This window comes from Zea mays, chromosome 5 (genome assembly GCF_902167145.1).
Source record: "Zea mays cultivar B73 chromosome 5, Zm-B73-REFERENCE-NAM-5.0, whole genome shotgun sequence".
NCBI classification, from domain to species: Eukaryota; Viridiplantae; Streptophyta; class Magnoliopsida; order Poales; family Poaceae; genus Zea; species Zea mays.
The window spans coordinates 86,794,962-86,818,527 of NC_050100.1; the positions used below are offsets into that span (position 1 = coordinate 86,794,962).

At 43.1% G+C, this 23,566-nt stretch overlaps 2 protein-coding genes across 2 annotated transcripts; both read right to left on the reverse strand.

Moving 5' to 3' along the window:
* Positions 1-3,252: 3,252 nt before the first annotated feature.
* LOC100191193 (uncharacterized) lies at positions 3,253-6,210 on the reverse strand. Its single transcript, NM_001136628.1, has 7 exons — positions 5,773-6,210; positions 5,446-5,505; positions 4,899-5,147; positions 4,682-4,758; positions 4,184-4,260; positions 3,965-4,097; positions 3,253-3,871 (listed from the first exon to the last, which is right to left on the reverse strand). The coding sequence occupies exons 1-7, from the start codon at positions 6,182-6,184 to the stop codon at positions 3,713-3,715; spliced, it is 1,167 nt and encodes a 388-aa protein (NP_001130100.1). The 5' UTR covers positions 6,185-6,210; the 3' UTR covers positions 3,253-3,712.
* Positions 6,211-6,803: 593 nt separating this feature from the next.
* On the reverse strand, positions 6,804-7,506 carry LOC100274530 (60S ribosomal protein L27a-like). The gene has a single exon (NM_001148887.1). It carries the CDS (start codon positions 7,455-7,457, stop codon positions 7,017-7,019), a length of 441 nt encoding a protein of 146 aa, NP_001142359.1. The 5' UTR covers positions 7,458-7,506; the 3' UTR covers positions 6,804-7,016.
* Between the last annotated feature and the right edge of the window lie 16,060 nt (positions 7,507-23,566).

Here is a 23,566-nt window from a genome sequence, read left to right on the forward strand (position 1 = left end):
GTGTGTCACTCTTCATTGGATTGATGATGAATGGAAAATTCAGAAAAGAATTATCAATTTCTTTCATGTTCAAGGGCGACATACAGGTGAGAGGTTGCCTTATACAGTGAGTTCTTGTCTATTGAAATGGTATGTTGAGAAAAAAAATGTTCTCTTTGACTTTGGATAATGCCTCTGCAAATGAAGTGGCTGTTAAGGATTTAATTGTAGAACTCAAGAAGCACAGTCCTTTAGTATGCGATGGGCTATTTTTCACGTGAGATGTGCTAATCACATTCTGAATTTGGTAGTTAAAGATGGTATGCGTGTGATTGCCTCTGCAACTGAAAAGATTAGAGCTTTTGTTGTTGCTGTTAAGGGATCACCACTTCAATGGGAGAAGTTTATGAAATGTGCCACTGAATGTGGGTTGGACACCAAACCTTCTCTCTCAGTTGATGTGTCTACACGGTGGAATTCAACTTTTTTAATGTTGAGGGATGCTCTCTACTACAAAGATGCTTTTGAGAGGCTCACTTCTATTGATCGTCGTAGGTATGGTAGTATTGCACCTTCACCTAATGAATGGGACAAGGCTGCTATGTTGATGCCTTTCTTGAAAAAATTCTTTGAACTAACTGAGATATTTTCCGGTACAAGATATCCAACCGCCAATATGTTTTTTAGAGGCTTTTGTGAGGTTAAGCTTTTGCTATCTGAATGGTGCAATAGTAGTGATAATATTATTTATGAAATGGCAAATGCTATGACTTTCAAGTTTGATAAGTATTGGAAGAAGTCCAATATTGCTCTTGCTATAGCAAATGTTCTTGATCCTAGGTTCAAGAGAAAAATAGTGGAATTTTACTTGAAAAAGATCTATAGGATTACCTACCAGTCTGAAATTGACAAGTTTATTGGTGTCCTAAAGAACTTGTTTCAGTGCTATGTTTCGGCTGCACCTATTTCACAGGACAATACCGATCAAGGATATGCACCTCCAATTTTAAATCAGTTTGTGAACAACATGGATGAGGAGCTTGATAACTATCTATTTGACAATGAGTCATGTGGTGCTGGTGTGGAATCAACTGAATTAGATAGGTATTTATCACAACCACCATTGAAGACTTCTAAAGCCAACCTGAATGCATTTGATATCCTAGCATGGTGGAAAAATCAAGCTGACGAATATCCAATCCTCTCACTACTTGCTCGTGATGTGTTGGCAATGCAAGTTTCAACGGTTGCATCTGAGTCGGCATTTAGTGCCGGTGGTTGTGTTATCGATCCATATCGAAGTCGCCTTGATCCTGACATTGTAGAAGCACTTGTGTGCACTAAAGATTGGATAGTTGCATCTAGAAAAGGTAAAAGTTGTAAACTGATTCTTAGTTCTCAATGTACTTTTATAGTTTTATTCATTCATTGCCTGTTAATTTTCAGGTTCTAGAAATATTTCTTCGCTGCCTACCGACCTTGAGGTTCTTGACGCCATTAAGAACAATTTGGCCAGTGAGTTTGAGGTAATAAAATGTGGGCCCGCTATCCGCTAATATTCAGAACTGCTACATGTTTGTGTCAGATTTGGATTATATGAGTGCTAACACATATTTGTTTCAAAATTAGGATGAATTTTCAGAATTGGGACGTGATCAGGTGGAAGATGATGACGACATTCCAGAGATTCAGCTATAAGTATTGCAATGCACTATGCTATGTATCTATGTATGCCAGTTTGTATCTGGTTGTCTCAATGAGTCAGTGAGTGAGTGCTTCTGTGCTTGAGTCTGAAACTTATCACAAGACATATGTCATTTGACGTTTAGTGAGATGAACTTCTGGTCTTTGTGGATTGTCTTGCCACTTGTGGTTGTGGACTTGCAGTGTATCATTTTATTTCTAGCTATGGTTATGGAATATGGACTATGATATTTATGGTATATGTGCTTGTGTTTGTGCTACGGTTGTATGGACTTATAGCTATTTCACTTTTTTGGATGCTATATAATATATAGGTATTGTGATTATGTCGTAATAGTAAGTATTGTTATATGATCAAGATTTATAGATATTATCATGTTCTACGGCTTGACATGTTTATGAGTTTATCGTTTTTAAATATCGTTTTGATGGTTTTCGATTGATTTCGATGCGTATTCGATCCTTTAGTTATCGTTTTTGTTATCGTTAAATACTGTCACCGTTTTCGTTACCATCAAATATCGTACTGCTATTGTTTTCGAAAAAATAATATGAAAGTGAAAGTGGTTGAGCTTTCTTCCGATCGTTTTCGATCGTTTTTATCCCTACTTGCGGGGTCTTAGTGACCCAAGTGATTAAGGAGAACCACTCAACCAGTCTGTGTGACCGATTGAGAGAGGGAAAGGTTTGGAATAGACCCGACCTTTGTGGCCTCCTCAACAGGGACTAGGTTCTTTGGAACCGAACCTCGGTAAACAAATCGTTGTGTTTATTTGTGTTGATCTCTACTCGATTTGATTATCCCCTTTCCTCTCTCTCTCTAAAGTTCTTTTGCTCATATCAATTTGAGTTTGCTCCCAAGGTTATCCGCATTGATTGAGCAACTCATAGCAAGAGGAACAATCTTCCACACTCCGAATTTATTCCTAACCCTAACCTCGGGCATAGAGCGTGTTTAAAGTTTGTAAATTTTAGGTTTCGTCTATTCACCCCTTCTAAGCGACTTTCAGATATCCCATTTAAATCGCCTTTGGAGACGTCGAATACCTATTTTGAATTTGGGTGTCTATTTAGGTGCTCGTAAGAATTGAAATGGCTGGAAAATTATTTAAATCCATTTTTTTCTTTGGCTAACCATAGAATATGTTTCTTGGGAACAAAATCAAATATTTTGGCAACACAAAGATCTTTTCTCCATCCCAAAATACAGGGTACTGCAGGTGCTTCCCAAACAAATTATGCTTGTGTAACCCAAAATACAAATAAGAACGAATCGGTATATGTATACATTAGGCTGTCTCTATAGCTTACTCATCATATCTTTTGTTACATCTCCTATTTAAATTTTACTTTATTAATAGTAGTAAAATATTGTTGCACACGACCACATACCTTTCATCTTCTTGTAGGAAGCAAGTAATGCAAAACAATTATACAAAATTTTATTCTTTTTCATAATATGTTTAACATCAAATTATATATATATATATACATATATAATATTAAATTTATTCTATAATTCGGATATGCAGTATCCATCTCTAGCGGACGCCGGACGGCAGCTCAAATAGGCAACCCGACCTTTCTTAATTACCAAACTGATTGCAAATAAATAAATAATAAACAATAAAAGTACCTCAAGTACCAACGGTACTTATCCATCCATTGCAAAATAGCTCATGTCTGCATACTCATCAAGACATCATATAGTCATATCTCCCTATGCACATCTGCCATATCTGGCATCGACACTAATCACAAGTTCACAACGGCCTTTTGACTTCCTTAAAATCTCCAACGGATGTATCACTCGATCTAGTCCGTCCATCAGACGCCCTGGTCGTGGTCTCCGCTATTCCCTCCAGCTCCAAGGATCTTCTGCCTTTCTTTCTTTGAAAAGCGCCACTCATGTTCCAACACACACTAACCCTTCGCGCGAATTAAGAAAGTTCTCCTTCTTCCGCGTCCTGTGGAAGCTGCCAACAAAGCTTGGTTGACAAGAACACATGTAAAGGATCAACGGTCATATTTATTTGCTGTCAGAAGCGATGGCTTCTTCTATCCTTCTGATCACAACGCTGAGACTGTGCCCGTCTTCCAGCGCCTTGACTGCGGCTCTATGAGCTTTCTTGTGCCACTTCAGGAGGTTGTAAGACTGCATGACGGACCATCGAGCTCGGTTCGCCATCTGATAAGCAGTGAAGAGACACCGATCAATCATATAAGGTGGTCTATTCAGAAATAAGCACGACATGCAAGATAACAGCAAAATAATATGGACCTGTGCAACAGCAGGGGGTGGGTTCAGTAGAATGCACAGACTCCTGAATAAGTTCTCGTCGTTTTCTCCACCTTCTGCCTCCCCGTAAACAAGTGCCTCAGCAGCAATTCCGGCGAACATAATCATGCAGTACCTGCCGTCCGTCTCCAAATTTCGCAGGTCAAATGAGGTCCAAGAACTGCAATCGCCAATATTCAGACCAGATAGCTGTTTATGTACCTGTCAAACGCTGTGCTTGATAGATGGCCCTCAGCTAGTTCTTTTTCCATCTTTTCATCCCAGAATTGAGTCCCTGCCTGCAGAGGTACCAAAGCACACCCATGGGAGTTGTATAACAGCTACAAATCTAATGGTCTAAATGTCTAATTATCTACAAGTGTACAATGCAAAGCCATAAAATCTAATGATCTACAAGTGTAGTACGCTGTGCCAAGTGAAAAAACAGGACATGTGATTTCATTTTTTAAGGATAATATCAAACCTAATAAAAAATATGTAACACATCATTTATCACATTTTTGTTATTGAAGAGAGGGGGAGGATAGGAGAGAGGGAGAGAGACAGTCTCGCAGAACAGAAAAAGATCTTTTGCGAAAATGGATATCGAGACCTAGTCCTCAGAAGGTGTGGTGAGGTTTTGAAGGGACAGAAATTACAAATTAGACAACCAAACAGAACAGATAGATAGCCGTAGTATCAAGATAACAATAGTTGTACCTGGCCCTGGATGCCCATTCGCAATGCCACAAATGGATCCAAAATGACTCCTCGTATCGGGCAGCCCATTAGATAAGCTAGAAATAAGTAGAAAGGAAGTAAGAACATTACTGAAGTAGAATCACAGAAGATTGATAAATTTAAAACTACCTACCGGAGAAGTTAAAGCGAAAGCAACTAATGTAAGAGCAAAAAGGTACAAAAGGTAAAGCCATACCAGTAAGAAGATGGCCTGCTTCGTGTACAAGGATCCGACGTTTATACGGAGGCCAGAAACATGAGATTTGAGCAAGACAAGTACCACCGAGCAACATTGCATCGGCTGCTGCTAATCCCAATACAGCACTCAGTTTAGGCCGTAGATCGACCCCTTGTGTTAGTAGAAAGGATACGCCTCCAAGAAATCCAATGAGAACATACGGTGAACTTCCCGACAGACCCCATTTCTTCGGCGCAAGTTTTTCAGCTGAAGAAATTAACAAATTCAAGAAAAAAATCGTATCTTTATACCATAGTTGGTGATAAACCACAATAGACGAGCTAAAGTTCCTTTTGGAGCAGCTATATCAGCTTGCTCGAGTATGATTTGCAAAAGAATGTTGCAGTAAAGTTTTCCCGTTTTAGATTAATAAATAATAAAAGGAAAGAAGAGGTTCTGCCTTAACTTCCTGCTATGTAATAACTGACAACCCACTCAAATTTTTAGTGTAGAATATCACAGCGCAGTGGAAGAGAGGGGACAGGGACACTGTCTGTATCCTCACCTTCCAAACCGGTCATCTCCTTCAAAACCGTTGGTGTCACTTCTCTTGGCCATTCCAGAACTGTAGGGAAAAAAAAGGAAGACACATATACAGTCAGTCTGAAAAGCAGTCGGAGTGAGACATCAGCTGTATAACACAGTAGACGTTACATGATAAACATCAAAAAATCGTGAGGCGTGATAGCAAATGATTATATCAATCAAATCAGCACATGCCAAATTGTACAGCTCCGTTTGACAAACAACTAGTAAGACGCCAAGTTAATTCGACGCCATGTCCAAATCGTGAAGGCATTCCGCAGCTGCGTTCCCCCAAGCCCCAACTCACCGATGTTCTTGCACTTGCCGAAGCTGGCGAGGACCCCGCGGTCGACGAGGAACTGGTACGCCCGGCCGACGAGGCGCATGTCGTCGGCGTCGACGCAGGCGTCGAGCACCTCCCAGTCCCGCCCCGGCGGCACGGGGACCGCGACCTGCACCGCCGCGGGCTCCACGGACTGCAGGAATTGGAGCGCGCGGGGGAGGTCCTTCCTCCTGACGGCGTCCTCGAACTCCCGCCACTCCTTGACGGCGCCCGCGTCGTCCTCGAACTCGCGCCACTCCTTGACGGAGCCCGCCCGCAGGCGGGGCCAAGAGCGGGGCCGCAGCGCGCACGGCGTGCGGAGGAAGCGGTCGGGGAAGGAGGTGGACGCGGAGGCGGTGGCGAGGGGTAAGTGGGATGGGGCCGTGGGCGTCGCCATTGGTGCGGGTCGCGGAGGTGAGCAAGGGGTGGAGCGGAGCGGACTGGCTCTGGTCGGGGTCGTCGTGGCGTTGTCCACGGCCAGCTACTGCCGGCGAGGGACCTCACGTGGGCCCGACCTTGATGGGTTTGTGGTCGAGTGTTTTGGGCCGGGCTTGTTTCCTGCCCAGCTCGGGCCGAACGTTTTAATCCGAATGTTTGTCGTCGAATGTTTTGCGAAAATTCATCATCGGGTGTTTCAAATGATGGATATAATAAAATGCAGCTGAAACAATTTGCATTGAGCCAGATTTACGGATTCACCTGTCCTCGGCTCCTCCCCCACTCACATTAGCTCTATTTTTGTATATGCATTATGCGGCCATGCATAGAAGTTTCTCGTTATTTTTGTATCTACCGTCGCTGGTGTCAACACATGGTTGTCCAGCAATTGATTTTCTTAGGAGCATAGCATAAAAAGATAAAATAGACGACAACTTTCAATTGATTTTGTTGTTTTGCAGCCATACGCCAGAAAATTAGTGGGCAAGACTGAAATCAATTGATTTTGTTGTTTTGCAACAATACACCAGAAAAAAGGAGGGCAATGCCTGACCACAAGGCCACAATTAGACGTATCAGAAAAATGCCAAAACATTTCATATCTCAGTAGCACAGCCCACATGAACTGCAACTGCATAGAATGAATAATACATGCAGCAAGAGGTGTGCAGCATCGATATAATCGAACTCATATTCGTTACCAAGTGCTCAAAACCAGGGTCTCATAGATCCACCCAAAAAAAGATAGAATATTTCTTAGCGCAGATAGTTGAAACAAGATGCAAAAGGACCTAAGCGGTCAGCAGGACGGCGCCTCCGGCAGCCTTGATCTTCTTCTCGGCGACCTTGGAGATGAGCTTGGCCTTGACGACGATGGGCCTGGACGGCAGCATCCCCTTGCCGAGCACCTTGAAGTAGCCGAACTGCGTCACGTCGACGAGCGGGGCCTGGTCCGCGCCGGCCGCCTCCGCGGCCTTGCCGGCGGGCACCATCGACCAGAGCCGCTCCACGTTGACCGACGGGCAGTGGAACTTGTTGCGGAGCCTGTGGAAGTAGCGCATGCCCACCTTGCCGAAGTAGCCCGGGTGGTACTTATCGAAGAGGATGCGGTGGTGGTGCATGCCGCCGGCGTTGCCGCGGCCTCCCGGGTGCTTCCGGTGCTTGCCGATGCGGCCGTGCCCCGCCGACACGTGCCCGCGCTTCTTCCGGTTCTTCTTCAGGCTCGTCGTCATCGCCGCCGCCGCTGCCGCTGCTCGACGCCGACGGGTGTTGGGACTTGGGAGTGGATGGGAGCGAGTAAACCCTAGGATAGGGGTACTATAAGGCCTGGCGAGCGCGAGGCGTGATCGCCGTCGGATGGGCAGGGGGGTCCTGGGACTGTTGGAGTTAATGGGCCGTCGACGTTGCTTCCTGCTGGGGTTTTGCTTTGGGCTGCTATTGGGTTAATTTCGGGCTGAGCCTGGATTTATGGTATTTCATTTGTCTTCCTCCTGAGGCGCGTCATCGGGCCGGTTCATGCTGTTTCGAGATGGGCAGCTAGCGGAAGCCAAATTTGATACCTTGGTCTAATCCGTCTTTCGAACCAGAAAAGCCACACAAACACAAAACAAAAACAAAAAAGAGCAGGAATGTGGTACATGTCGTGGCATTACTGCTGGAGTACTGGTCAACAGATTTCGAATTTGCGGCATGAAATTTGCCACATATTTTGAACAAAAAAACAATGAATACGGGCTACGGCAGCTAGTTGGTTTGTAGCCAAGAGAAAATATACGGGCGTCGTTCGACCAAACAGCTACATGATTTAAACACGCGGTCAAATAAAAAAGAAATTTTAAATATATAGCATAACGTAGAGACAAAAAGTGTTTAATAAGTCGTGTGAGTCTTGTGTTTTTTATCGCTATCTGATCCATTTTGGCATGTTTATTTCGAATTATAATCTGTCCAAATTATATAATTCAACTTAAATATTTATTTCGAATTGTAATCTGTCCAAAATATATAATTCAACTTATTTTGAATTAGTACTTAATTCAAAATAAGTTATATTATATAATCTGAACATATTATAATTTTAAACAAAGACCTCTCTTTCGCCTCTGTATACTAATATAAAACATTGTTGTGCTTTATGTTGGGAGAAGATCTTGGTCCACCAACTCTTTCCGTCGCATCGTGCTTCATATTTTAGTATTCTTGGACCCACATGTTGGGTCCTGGCTTTCTTGTATGTGCTCCCTTTAGCCTATAAAGGAGAGGGCACATACATTACAAGGGACCACGTCCACGTGGACTAGACCCTAGGAGCTCTCTCAAGCTCTCTTGAGGACAAGCTCACTTAAACTCCTTCAGAGACATCTCTACCTAGACTTAGGCTTTCTTAAACTCTCAACAATACAATTTGCATTGGAGTAGGATATTACGCTCCGATGGTGTAGGATTTAGGACACTGGCTAGACAGGATGAATAGACGGTTTTGACTAAAATCAACGAGACTAGAGAAATTTAATCAATATGACAAGAGATATAAATTCTCTAGTTAATACGAGCAAGCAACTAATGGGAAACTAAAAGGGAAATAGGGTCAAACATTTTCCTAGATGATTTTGGTGGTTGAATTGTCCAACACAAATAATTGGACTAACTAGTTTGCTCTAGATTATAAGTTCTACAGGTGCCAAAGGTTCAACACAAACCAATAAAAAGTCCAAGAAAAGGTTCGAATAAAAAGGAGCAAAAGACAACCGAATGCTGCTCTGGTCTGGCGCACCGGACTGTTCGGTGTGCCACCGGACAGTGTCTGGTGCACCAGGGAGATCAACTTCAGACTTGCCACCATCGGGTTTTCTGGAATTGCCGCTCCGCTATAATTCATCGGACTGTCCGGTGTAGCACCAGACTGTCTGGTGTGCCATGCGGAGCAATGTCTAACTGCGCCAACGGTCGTCTGCAAAAGGTGAACAGTGAGCTACAGTGCGTGGACAGTTCGCGCAGAAGTCAGAGCAGCGCTAGAAGGCGCACCGGACAATGAACAGTGACCGTCCGGTACACCACCTGACTGTCCGTGGCCCCACATGTCAGAGCTCCAACGGTCGAACCCTAACGGTTGGGTGACGTGGCTGGCGCACCGGACTGTCAGGTGCGCCCGTCGACAGACAACCCTCCCAACGACCACTTTGGTGGTTGGGGCTATAAATACCCCCAACCACCACACTTCAAGGCATCCAAGTTTTCAGCAAACAACATTCAATACAAGAGCTAGTGCATTCAATACAAGACACAATTAGAGTGAATCAAAATCTCTCCAAGTCCCAATTCCACTCAAAGCAATAGTGACTAGAAGAGAGAGTTTTGTCGTGTTCTTTTGAGCTCTTGCGCTTGGATCGCTTGTCTTCTTCCTCATTTCTTGTTCCTAAGATCTTTGTAATCAAAGCAAGAGACACCAATTGTGTGGTGGTCCTTGTGGGGACTAAGTGTCCCAAATGATTGAGAAGAGCAGCTCACTCGGTCTAAGTGACCGTTTGAGAGAGGGAAAGGGTTGAAAGGGACCTGGTCTTTGTGACCACCTCAACGGGGAGTAAGTTTGCAAGAACCGAACCTCGGTAAAATAAATCACCGTGTCACACTCTTTATTTGCTTGTGGTTTGTTTTTGCTCTCTCTTTCGGACTCGATTATATTTCTAACGCTAACCCCGGCTTGTAGTTATGCTTAAAGTTTATAAATTTCAGATTTGCCTATTCACCCTCCCTCTAGGCGACTTTCAATTGATATCAGAGCCTGGTACTCCATTAGAGCCTAACCGCTCGAAGTGATGTCGGGAGCTCACGCCAAGAAGGAGATGGTGACCGACGAGAAGCCCGCCACAAGCCACGGGAAAGCTCCATCGGGAGAGTCCGGCAACAAGAAGAGGGAGTAATCACCTCCCCATATGAAGTCGCACCGGAGTGGCGACAAGAAGAAGAAAATGAAGAAAGTGGTCTACTACGAGACCGATTCTTCGTCGCCTTCCACCTCCAGCTCTGACACGTCGTCCGTCACTTCTAAGTGCCATGAGCGCAAGAAGTTTAGTAAGATCCCCTTACGCTATCCTCGTATTTCTAAACGTACTACATTACTTTCCGTCCCACTAGGCAAACCACCGGTTTTTAACGGTGAAGATTATTATATGTGGAGTGATAAAATGAGGCACCATCTAACCTTACTCCACGCTAGCATTTGGGACATTGTTGAGTTTGGAGCGCAGGAACCATCCGTGAGGGATGAAGGCTATGACTCGGACTAGGTAGCCCAGATCCGGCACTTCAACTCTCAAGCCACTACTATACTCCTCGCCTCTCTAAGTCGAGAGGAGTATAATAAGGTGCAAGGGTTGAAGAGTGCCAAAGAGATTTGGGACATACTCAAGACCGCGCACGAAGGAGATGAGGTGACCAAGATCACCAAGCGGGAAACGATCGAGGGGGAGCTCGGTCGGTTCATGCTCAACCAAGGGGAGGAGCCACAAGCCATGTACAACCGACTCAAGACCTTGGTGAACCAAGTGCGCAACCTCGGGAGCACCAAATGGGATGACCATGAAATGGTCAAGGTTATTCTAAGATCACTCGTTTTTTTAACCCTACTCAAGTTTAATTAATTCATGGTGATCCTAGATACAAGCTAATGTCTCCCGAGGAAGTGATAGAAAAGTTTGTGAGCTTTGAGTTGATGATCAAAGGCTCCAAACAAATCATCGAGCGAGGCGCCACCTCCACACCCGAGGTGCAACCCGTTGCCTTCAAAGTAACGGAGGAGGAGAAAGAAGAGTCTACATCAAGTAGGCTCCCCATCGACGCCTCCAAGCTCGACAATGAGGAGATGACACTAATCATCAAAAGCTTTCGCCAAATCCTCAAGCAAAGGAGGGGAAAGATTACAAGCCCCGCTTCAATAAAGTTTGCTACAAGTGTGGTAAGCCCGGTCATTTTATTGCAAAATGTTCATTATCTAGTGATAGTGACAGGGACAACGACAAGAGGGGAAAGAAAAAGGAGAAGAAGAGATACTACAAGAAGAAGGGCGGTGATGCCCATGTTTGCCAGAAGTGGGACTCCGATGAGAGCTCCACCGACTCCTCCTCTGACGAGGACGCCGCCAACATCACTGTCAACAAAAGGCCTCCTCTTCCCCAACATCGGCCACAAGTGCCTCATGGCAAAGGACGGCAAAAAGAAGGTAAAATCTAGAGCCTCCACTAAATATGCAACATCTAGTGATGATGAATATAACTTGCTTGCTCTTTTTGTCAACCTAAACATGCAACAAAAGAAAAAAATAAATGAATTGATAGGAGCTATTCATGAGAAGGATGAACTCTTGGATAGCCAAGAGGACTTCCTAATTAAAGAAAATAAGAAGCATGTTAAGGTTAAAAATGCTTATGCTCAGGAAGTAGAGAAATGTGAAAAAATTACTAGTGAGCTAAGCACTTGCCATGATATTATCTCAAACCTTAGAAATGAAAATGCAAAATTAATTGCTAAGGTTGAGAAGTTAGATGTATGTGATGATTCAATTGCTAGTCTTAGAAATGATAATGCTAGTTTGATTACTAAGATTGACAAGTTGAAGGCATCTCTCTCTAGCCTTGAAATTGAGAATGAAAAACTAATTGCTAAGGCTAAAGATTTAAATACTTGCAATATTTATATTTCCAATCTTAGAGATGAGAATTGTATTTTACATGCTAAGATTGATGAATTGAATACTTGCAAACCCTCTACATCTACTGTTAGTCATGTCTCTATTTGCACTAGATGTAGAGATGTTAATGTTGATGCTATCCATGATCACTATGCTATGATTAAACAACAAAATGATCATATAGCAAAAATGGATGCTAAAATTACAGAGCATGAATTAGAGAATGAAAAAATTAAATTTGCTCGTAGTATGCTTTATAATGGGAGACACCCTGGCATTAAGGATGTCATTGGCTTCCAACAGTGAGGCAATGTCAAAATCAATGCCCCTAAAAGGTTGTCTAATTTTGTTAAGGGCAAGGCTCCCATGCCTCAGGATAACGAGGGTTATATTTTATATCCTGTTGGTTATCCTGAGGATAAGATTAGGAGAATTCATGCTAAGAAGACTCATTCTGTTTCTCACCATGATTTTATTTATAAGAATGATGCTTCTAGCTCTAGGCGTTCTACCCATGTTAAAATGCCTAAAAAGAAATCTCCTATTGCATCAAATGCTCATAACATTTCATTTAAGACTTTTGATGCTTCATATGTTTTAACTAACAAATCAGGCAAAGTAGTTGCCAAATATGTTGGGGGGCAAACACAAGGGTTCAAAAACTTGTGTTTGGGTACCCAAGGTACTTGTTTCTAATGTGAAAGGACCCAAGACCGTTTGGGTACCTAAGAACAAGGCCTAAATTGTTTTGTAGGTTTATGCATCCGGAGGCTCAAGTTGGATAATTGATAGCGGGTGCACAAACCACATGACTGGGGAGAAAAGAATGTTCTCCTCCTATGAGAAAACCATGATCCCCAAAGAGCTATCACATTCGGGGATGGAAATCAAGGTTTGGTCAAAGGACTTGGTAAAATTGCTATATCTCCTGACCATTCTATTTCCAATGTTTTTCTTGTAGATTCTTTAGATTGCAACTTGCTTTCAGTATCTCAATTATGCAAAATGGGCTACAATTGTCTTTTTACGGATATTGGTGTTACTGTCTTTAGAAGAAGTGATGATTCAGTAGCATTTAAGGGAGTGTTAGAGGGACAACTATACTTAGTTGATTTTAATAGAGCTGAACTCGATACTTGCTTAATTGCTAAGACTAACATGGGTTGGCTCTGGCATCGCCGACTAGCCCACGTTGGGATGAAGAATCTTCATAAGCTTCTAAAGGGAGAACACATTTTGGGACTAACAAATGTTCATTTTGAGAAAGACAGGATTTGTAGCGCATGTCAAGCAGGGAAGCAAGTTGGTGTTCATCATCCACACAAGAACATCATGACGACCGACAGGCCGCTTGAGCTACTCCACATGGACCTGTTCGGCCCGATAGCTTACATAAGCATCGGCGGAAGTAAGTATTGTCTTGTAATTGTGGATGACTATTCTCGCTTCACTTGGGTGTTCTTTTTGCAGGAAAAATCTCAAACCCAATAGACCTTAAAGGGATTCTTAAGACAGGCTTAAAACGAGTTCGGTTTAAGAATCAAGAAAATAAGAAGCGACAACGGGACGGAGTTCAAGAACTCACAAATAGAAGGTTTTCTTGAGGAAGAGGGCATCAAGCATGAATTCTCTTCTCCCTACACACCACAACAAAATGGTGTAGTGGAGAGGAAGAATAGAACTCTACTTGACATGGCGAGAACCATGCTCGATGAATACAAGACTTCGGATCGGTTTTGGGCGGAAGCAATCAACACTGCTTGCTACGCCATCAACCGTCTCTACCTTCACCGAATCCTCAAGAAGACATCCTATGAACTCCTCACCGGTAAAAAGCCCAATGTTTCATATTTCAGAGTATTTGGTAGCAAATGTTTTTTTCTTGTTAAAAGAGGTAGAAAATCTAAATTTGCTCCTAAGGCTGTAGAAGGCTTTTTACTTGGTTATGACTCAAACACAAGGGCATATAGAGTCTTTAACAAGTCCACTGGACTAGTTGAAGTTTCTTGTGACATTGTATTTGATGAGACTAACGACTCTCAAGTAGAGCGAGTTGATCTTGATGAGCTAGATGATGAAGAGGCTCTGTGCGTCGCGCTAAGGAACATGTCCATTGAGGATGTGTGTCCTAAGGAATCCGAAGAGCCTCCACATGCACAAGATCAACTTACATCTTCAAATCAAGCATCTCCGTGTGATAATGAAAGTGCAATCCGCATGACAGATAATCCCGTTGAGCACAATCGCACTAAGCACATAGCCATTCGGTATCACTTTTTGAGGGATCACCAACAAAGGAGGGATATCTAGATTGCTTATGTTAGCACCAAAGAACAATTAGCCGATATTTTTACCAAGCCATTAGATGAGAAAACTTTTACCAAACTTGGGCATGAGCTAAACATTCTTGATTCTAGGAATTTTGATTGATACTTTGCACTCATAGCTCAATTATATACCTTTGATCATATCTCTTTCATGTGCTATGACTAATGTAGTTTTCAAGTGTATTTCATACTAAGTCATAGATTGAAAGGGAAATAGAGTCCTCGGCGAAGACAAGGCTTCCACTCCACTCCATCGTATTATTTATCCTTCGCCGTCACTCCGCATCGCTCTCCAACCTTGGTATAATTCTTCACTCATATATTATTTGCCAAAGGGGGAGAGAGTTTTAAAGGGCTCATATTTCGCTCACAAGTATACGTTTTTGGCGATTCATGCCAAAGGGGGAGAAAGTATTAGCCCAAAGCAAAAGGACCGCACCACCACCAATTTCAAAAATGTAGTCTTTCAATTTGTATTAAAGAAGTTTTTTCAATTGATATCTTATTTTTGATATAATTTCAAATTGGTATGACCTCCTTCAAAATTAATATCTAAAACCCTCTTGAACACTAAGAGGAAAATTTCATTAAGGGGGAGTTTTGTTTAGTCAAAGGAAAAGCATTTGAATCAGGGGGAGAAAATTTCAAATCTTGAAAATGCTTCTCAAAATCTTATTCATTTACCTTTGACTATTTGCAAAAAGACTTTGAAAAGAATTTCCAAAAGAGTTTGCAAAAACAAAACAAGTGGTGTAAGCGTGGTCCAAAATGTTAAAAGAAATAAAGCAATCCATGCATATCCTATGAATGTATAAATTGGTTTAATTCCAAGTAATCTTTGCACTTAACTTTTGCAAACTAGTTCAATTACCGCACTTATATATTTGCTTTGGTTTGTGTTGGCATCAATCACCAAAAAGGGGGAGATTGAAAGGAAAATAGGGTCAAACCTTTTCCTAAATGATTTTGGTGGTTGAATTGCCCAACACAAATAATTGGACTAACTAGTTTGCTCTAGATTATAAGTTCTACAGGTGCCAAAGGTTCAACACAAACCAATAAAAAGTCCAAGAAAGGGTTCAAATAAAAAGGAGCAAAAGACAACCGAAGGCTGCCACCGGACTGTGTCCGGTGCACCAGGGAGATCAACTCCGAACTTGCCACCTTCGGGTTTCTGGAATTGCCGCTCCGCTATAATTCACCGGACTGTCCGGTGTAGCACCGAACTTTCCGGTGTGCCATGCGGAGCAACGGCTAACTGCGCCAACGGTCGTCTGTAAAAGGTGAACAGTGAGCTACAGTGCGCGGACAGTTCGCGCAGAAGTCAGAGCAGCGCCAGAAGGCGCACCGGACAGTGAACAGTGACCGTCCGGTGCACCACCAGACTGTCCGATGGTCCCACATGTTAGAGCTCCAACGGTCGAACCCTAATGGTTGGGTGACGTAGCTGGCGCACCGGACTGTCCGGTGCGCCCGTCGACAGACAACCCTCCCAACGACCACTTTGGTGGTTGGGGCTATAAATACCCCCAACCACCACACTTCAAGGCATCCAAGTTTTCAACCAACAACATTCAATACAAGAGCTAGTGCATTCAATACAAGACACAATTAGAGTGAATCAAAATCTCTCCAAGTCCCAATTCCACTCAAAGCAATAGTGACTAGAAGAGAGAGTTTTGTCGTGTTCTTTTGAGCTCTTGCGCTTGGATCACTCTTCTTCTTTCCCATTTCTTGTTCCTAAGATCTTTGTAATCAAAGCAAGAGACACCAATTGTGTGGTGGTCCTTGTGGGGACTAAGTGTCCCAATTGATTGAGAAGAGAAGCTCACTCGGTCTAAGTGACTGTTTGAGAGAGGGAAAGGGTTGAAAGAGACCCGGTCTTTGTGACCACCTCAACAGAGAGTAGGTTTGCAAGAACCGAACCTCGGTAAAACAAATCACCGTGTCACACTCTTCATTTGCTTGTGATTTGTTTTCACTCTCTCTTTCGGACTCAATTATATTTCTAACGCTAACCCCGGCTTGTAGTTGTGCTTAAAGTTTATAAATTTCAGATTTGCCTATTCACCCCCCTCTAGGCGACTTTCAGAAACAACAGTAACAAATCTAGAAATGAATGACTGTAATACCCAATTTGTAAAAGATCATATATAAAAGGGAAAAGTTATCTCCTTTAGGTATATGTGTACTTTGTATCTACTTATCATCACAAATGAATAGCATATTTAAAGACAAGTAACTAATAAAAAAGTTGTACCACTAAACTATGCATCATGCTGAGTTTTATTTTATGTGCATTTTGTGGCAATACAAAAATAAAGTAAAGATAAATATGTTAATATCTAGATGAGGAGTTAAGATTTAAAGGAAACCCTAGAATTGGGAAAAAAGAGAAGAAAACACTATGCAAATAGTGTAAAATAAAAATTTTAAAATGAACTAAAATTTAGTTTATGTGCTCATGTAAATATAGAAAAAAATTAACCTGAGTTTGAACTTACCAAAAAAATAGATTCAAATTTGAAATCTAAATTTGAAAAGGGAGAAAACAGAAAAGAAAAGGAAAAAAAGGAAAACCTGCCTGGGCCTCGGATTCCCTCCTTTCGGCCCAATTCGGCCCCCTCCCCTCTTTCCTCGAACGCGCGCGCGGCCCAGTACCATTCCCGCTGTCCCACCTACTGACAACCGGGTCCCACGGACCAGTCCCTCATCGCGAGTGTCCCACTGCGCCCGTGGCCCACTGGTGGGCAGCCTCAACGGGATTCTCGCGCACGCACCCAGACACCACCATGCGGGTCCCGCGCGGTCAGCTCTCTCCTTTCCCTCACGCTCGGCCGTTGAAGAACTCCCGGATCCTTCGCCATGGCCGTTGACCGCGCCTTGCTCCGCAAAACTCGCGCCACATCGGACTCTCCGCGGCAGGCCTACAAAAGGACCAAATCCCCACCTCCTCCGCGACAACCTGGAGGCCAAAGCTCTAGCCGCCGCTAGGATTAAGGAATAACGAGGTCCAGTCGCCGGTGGAATCGCGCCCACGTCGCCGATTGGTCACAGCGTGTGGCCTTGGTGCATCCGGTTGGGCATCGCGGTAGTGCGGGTGGCCGTCAGTGGAGCGAAAGGGCACCACGACTCCGACAATTGCTCACCGGAGTACCTTCATCAACATCGGATCCGCCGTGCGCCGAGGACAGGAGCGTTCGCCCTACGATTGTCGGTATGAACCATCCTCTGAAGTTCGCCGATGTGCTAATTTGAATTTGCGGGTGTTAGAACTAGGGGTAGTGCGTTGTAGAGATGAATTGACCGGCGTCGGTGCCCACGCCGCCGTTGTGGTCGTGCGCCGCCGCGCTGGTGCCCGGCGCGTTGGGGAGAAGGGCGTGGACCGTTGAAACCGCATCCAACGGTTCAGATTAGTGGAGATCGTGGCCGTGGGTCACGAGATCTAGGCTCTGTGTGGATCTCACGAGCATAAAATCTGGTTCGTCGATTCGGGATCATGCGGCCGTGGTTACATATCGGTTCGGTGGAGTGTGGAGCAGATCCGGGCGCTTGACTTATGATTGGACGGCCAGATTTGGCCAGTACCCCTTCGCGATGGCCATTTCTTCAAAGAGCCCCTGTAGTTGTTAATAATTGACCCGTAGTCCGCGCAAGTGGTGCCCTGTGTCTCGGTTTCTTTTATGCCAGAGCCCCTGAGTTTCCCAGAAATTGAGGCCCAATCCAGAGAGTTATAAAATCAAGAAAATGAATTAGAAAATGAGTTTTTAGTATAAAAACAATTCATAGAATTTGTATAATTCATAGAAAATGCATATGAACTCCAAATTGATCCATTCCAGTTCCAAAATTTTTATAATATTATTGTCTAACCATTAGTGCCTCTGTTTTAACATGAAAGATGAATTAAAAATTTATCTAGCACTTAATCTTGTATTAAGCACATAAAACATTAGAAAATCCATAACTTAAAATCTATAACTCCAAAATTAATGATTCCTGTTCCTATAATCTTATTTTAATATGTAGATTATTATTATGTATTTTGTTTGCATGTTTGGTGTGATGTTAATATTGCCTATACATTGCCTGTTTGTATTGCTACGACTAGCGTGAGGTCGCGAGTCATCTGAAGATCATCCTGGTACCTGGAATCTCAAGACCCAGGCAAGTTGTGCCCTTGATCACTTCTTTTACCCACTCATGTTCTGATTAATCATAATGATCTGCATAGGTTAATTTTGATGGGACCCAATAGGTCACCCTAGTTTGTTCGTCCTGAATACCTTGTTTACCCCTGAATCACTTGGGTAGTTCTGCTACTGCTTTATATGGTTTTGGGTTAATATTTCATTACATCCATGTTCCAATTATGTTGTTATTCTATTTATGTTCATGACAAGATCATTAAATGTTAATTGGAACATAGAGCTTAACTTGAGAACCACGTGCCACCACAAGGGTTTAATGGGACGCCCTTGGCTGACTAATTAGGAAAGCTAGTGGAGGACTACCTTACCCGAAAGGGGCAAGGGCAGTAGGGGAGTGGTCAGTGTAGGGAGGCCCTCGGGAGGATTTTGCTGTGATGGCGGTCCTGCAAGGGATTCCTGGGAAGGCCCTCGGGAGGATTTTGCTGTGATGGCGGTCCTGCAAGGGATTCCTGGGGAGGCCCTCGGGAGGATTTTGCTGTGATGGCGGTCCTGCAAGGGATTCCTGCATTGGAGCTTCCTATAAACTGTAGCGGGTTTTCTGAAGCTAGTGGAACTTTGTAAAGGCCTCGTAGTGTTACCCTGCCTCGCCTCCTCGGTAGAGGTGTATGGGAAGTCGCGATCTCTTGGCAGATGGGTAACATGACTTGTGGGTAAAGGGTACCACCTCTGCAGAGTGTAAAACTGGTATACTAGCCGAGCTCACGGTCATGAGCAGCTCAGGACTCTCTGATGATTAAATTATGGAACTTAAACTCAATTTGTCATATGCATTGCATCGCAGGTGAAGTTGTTACTTTTTGTTCTACTATTTAATTGGGTTGGTATTTACTTATACTTAGTAACTGCTAATAAAATTTTGACCAACTTTAAAAGCAATGCTCAGCTCTAACCATCTTCTTTGGTAAGCCTTACACTTCACGTGAGCTCCCACCTTTGGCGAGTTCATACACATTATTCCCCACAACTTGTTGAGCGATGAACGTATGTGAGCTCACTCTTGCTGTCTCACATACACCACAGGTCAAGACCAGGTACTGCAGGATGATGCTCATGGAAGATGCTGCGATGAGTTCGTGAGTGGTCTAGGTCGTCGTCTCCCAGTCAACTTTGGGTTGCTGGACCGTTGTCTCCTTATAATGTAATTATTTATTTTGTATAGAACTCTTGTTATATATAAAGATGTGACATTCGATCCTGTGCCACTTTACATCATATGTGTGAGACTTGGTCCCAGCATACCTGGTGTTTATGTTAGCGCCCGGGTTTTGAACCCCCTAAAATCCGGGTGTTACAGAAGTGGTATCAGAGGAATGTTGACTGTAGGACGAAACCTAGATAGAACTGGACAACCATTCTTTACTTACCCTTGCTACTCAGATTCTTTTCTAAACTTTTCTTAATCTTTTCTCATCTATTTCCGCTTTACTCTGATTATTCTTACCTTTTCATTCTAAAGACAAATGTGGATTTCACACTTTGAAATCCTGTGCCTAAAGTGACTTTAGGAATAGGAGACCTACTCTTAGGAACAAAAACAAAACTATTTTTATAGGTATTTGTATGCTTGAATGTTTGTTCTTATGATACTTGTTTGATTTGGATCTTTGATTGAGTGTGATTAGTTGTGGGGTAATGTCCACAATCACATCTGCATATACATATAGAAAAAAAAACGGTTATAAAAATATCTAAATGAACTAGGTTATCCCTCATCAAAGAATCTAGCCTAGCAAAATCCATCTTATCTTGAAAAAGTCTATCCTACACTCATAGATCCATCTTATCCTAAAAAAAATATATATTCTCATCTTATCTTGAAAAGATTTATCTTATCCTAATAGATCTATCTGACCTCAAAAGATTCTACCTTATCCTTATGAATTCATCTTACACCAATAAGCATATTTATCCCGCGCTAGTGTAACAACCATGATCTAGCCTAAAATAAATAAGATCTTATCTAGTCAAACTAGTCACACTAATCTAACCTAGATCTGATCTAATCTAAAGTGACTTATCAAACATGTTAGATAATACTGATGAAATAGATTAGACTCTACTCCTATAGAACGGGTCTTAACTTAGTTCACCCTGCACTAAATTAAGAATGACAGATCGACTTGGCCATATGCAACTACCTTAACCATTCAATAGTTGCATAACCCCACAATTTTAACATAGCAAGAGATTCTAACCTACCTACACCATACAATCCATCCTACTCACATATGTCCTAGCCATATGTCCTTAACTCGGATGACAACTCCAAGAAATAAAGGCCAAAGAAGACCAACCATGTCAAAGAAGGATAAGAATCAACTCAAGACTTCAAAGATCAAGTTGAATCGCCAGCGGAATCAAGATCCATAGTTTAGGATGAAGTCTTTCCTTATTATACCCTTGCCACAACCTCTACTTGCCATAACCGTACCTGACCTAATGAATATCTAGACATACAATATTCATATCATCTACTAACTGTTAAAAAAAAACTTGAACAAAACTTTGATTCCCAAAACCAAATGAGAAACTAAAATTCTAGACCAAACCTATTATATCCCTTTTCTTACAAATCTCGAGGACGAGATTACTTTTAAGGGGGGTAGGATTTGTAATACCCAATTTGTAAAAGATCATATATAAAAGGGAAAAGTTATCTCCTTTAGGTATATGTGTACTTTGTATCTACTTATCATCACAAATGAATAGCATATTTAAAGACAAGTAACTAATAAAAAAGTTGTACCACTAAACTATGCATCATGCTGAGTTTTATTTTATGTGCATTTTGTGGCAATACAAAAATAAAGTAAAGATAAATATGTTAATATCTAGATGAGGAGTTAAGATTTAAAGGAAACCCTAGAATTGGGAAAAAAGAGAAGAAAACACTATGCAAATAGTGTAAAATAAAAATTTTAAAATGAACTAAAATTTAGTTTATGTGCTCATGTAAATATAGAAAAAAATTAACCTGAGTTTGAACTTACCAAAAAAATAGATTCAAATTTGAAATCTAAATTTGAAAAGGGAGAAAACAGAAAAGAAAAGGAAAAAAAGGAAAACCTGCCTGGGCCTCGGATTCCCTCCTTTCGGCCCAATTCGGCCCCCTCCCCTCTTTCCTCGAACGCGCGCGCGGCCCAGTACCATTCCCGCTGTCCCACCTACTGACAACCGGGTCCCACGGACCAGTCCCTCATCGCGAGTGTCCCACTGCGCCCGTGGCCCACTGGTGGGCAGCCTCAACGGGATTCTCGCGCACGCACCCAGACACCACCATGCGGGTCCCGCGCGGTCAGCTCTCTCCTTTCCCTCACGCTCGGCCGTTGAAGAACTCCCGGATCCTTCGCCATGGCCGTTGACCGCGCCTTGCTCCGCAAAACTCGCGCCACATCGGACTCTCCGCGGCAGGCCTACAAAAGGACCAAATCCCCACCTCCTCCGCGACAACCTGGAGGCCAAAGCTCTAGCCGCCGCTAGGATTAAGGAATAACGAGGTCCAGTCGCCGGTGGAATCGCGCCCACGTCGCCGATTGGTCACAGCGTGTGGCCTTGGTGCATCCGGTTGGGCATCGCGGTAGTGCGGGTGGCCGTCAGTGGAGCGAAAGGGCACCACGACTCCGACAATTGCTCACCGGAGTACCTTCATCAACATCGGATCCGCCGTGCGCCGAGGACAGGAGCGTTCGCCCTACGATTGTCGGTATGAACCATCCTCTGAAGTTCGCCGATGTGCTAATTTGAATTTGCGGGTGTTAGAACTAGGGGTAGTGCGTTGTAGAGATGAATTGACCGGCGTCGGTGCCCACGCCGCCGTTGTGGTCGTGCGCCGCCGCGCTGGTGCCCGGCGCGTTGGGGAGAAGGGCGTGGACCGTTGAAACCGCATCCAACGGTTCAGATTAGTGGAGATCGTGGCCGTGGGTCACGAGATCTAGGCTCTGTGTGGATCTCACGAGCATAAAATCTGGTTCGTCGATTCGGGATCATGCGGCCGTGGTTACATATCGGTTCGGTGGAGTGTGGAGCAGATCCGGGCGCTTGACTTATGATTGGACGGCCAGATTTGGCCAGTACCCCTTCGCGATGGCCATTTCTTCAAAGAGCCCCTGTAGTTGTTAATAATTGACCCGTAGTCCGCGCAAGTGGTGCCCTGTGTCTCGGTTTCTTTTATGCCAGAGCCCCTGAGTTTCCCAGAAATTGAGGCCCAATCCAGAGAGTTATAAAATCAAGAAAATGAATTAGAAAATGAGTTTTTAGTATAAAAACAATTCATAGAATTTGTATAATTCATAGAAAATGCATATGAACTCCAAATTGATCCATTCCAGTTCCAAAATTTTTATAATATTATTGTCTAACCATTAGTGCCTCTGTTTTAACATGAAAGATGAATTAAAAATTTATCTAGCACTTAATCTTGTATTAAGCACATAAAACATTAGAAAATCCATAACTTAAAATCTATAACTCCAAAATTAATGATTCCTGTTCCTATAATCTTATTTTAATATGTAGATTATTATTATGTATTTTGTTTGCATGTTTGGTGTGATGTTAATATTGCCTATACATTGCCTGTTTGTATTGCTACGACTAGCGTGAGGTCGCGAGTCATCTGAAGATCATCCTGGTACCTGGAATCTCAAGACCCAGGCAAGTTGTGCCCTTGATCACTTCTTTTACCCACTCATGTTCTGATTAATCATAATGATCTGCATAGGTTAATTTTGATGGGACCCAATAGGTCACCCTAGTTTGTTCGTCCTGAATACCTTGTTTACCCCTGAATCACTTGGGTAGTTCTGCTACTGCTTTATATGGTTTTGGGTTAATATTTCATTACATCCATGTTCCAATTATGTTGTTATTCTATTTATGTTCATGACAAGATCATTAAATGTTAATTGGAACATAGAGCTTAACTTGAGAACCACGTGCCACCACAAGGGTTTAATGGGACGCCCTTGGCTGACTAATTAGGAAAGCTAGTGGAGGACTACCTTACCCGAAAGGGGCAAGGGCAGTAGGGGAGTGGTCAGTGTAGGGAGGCCCTCGGGAGGATTTTGCTGTGATGGCGGTCCTGCAAGGGATTCCTGGGAAGGCCCTCGGGAGGATTT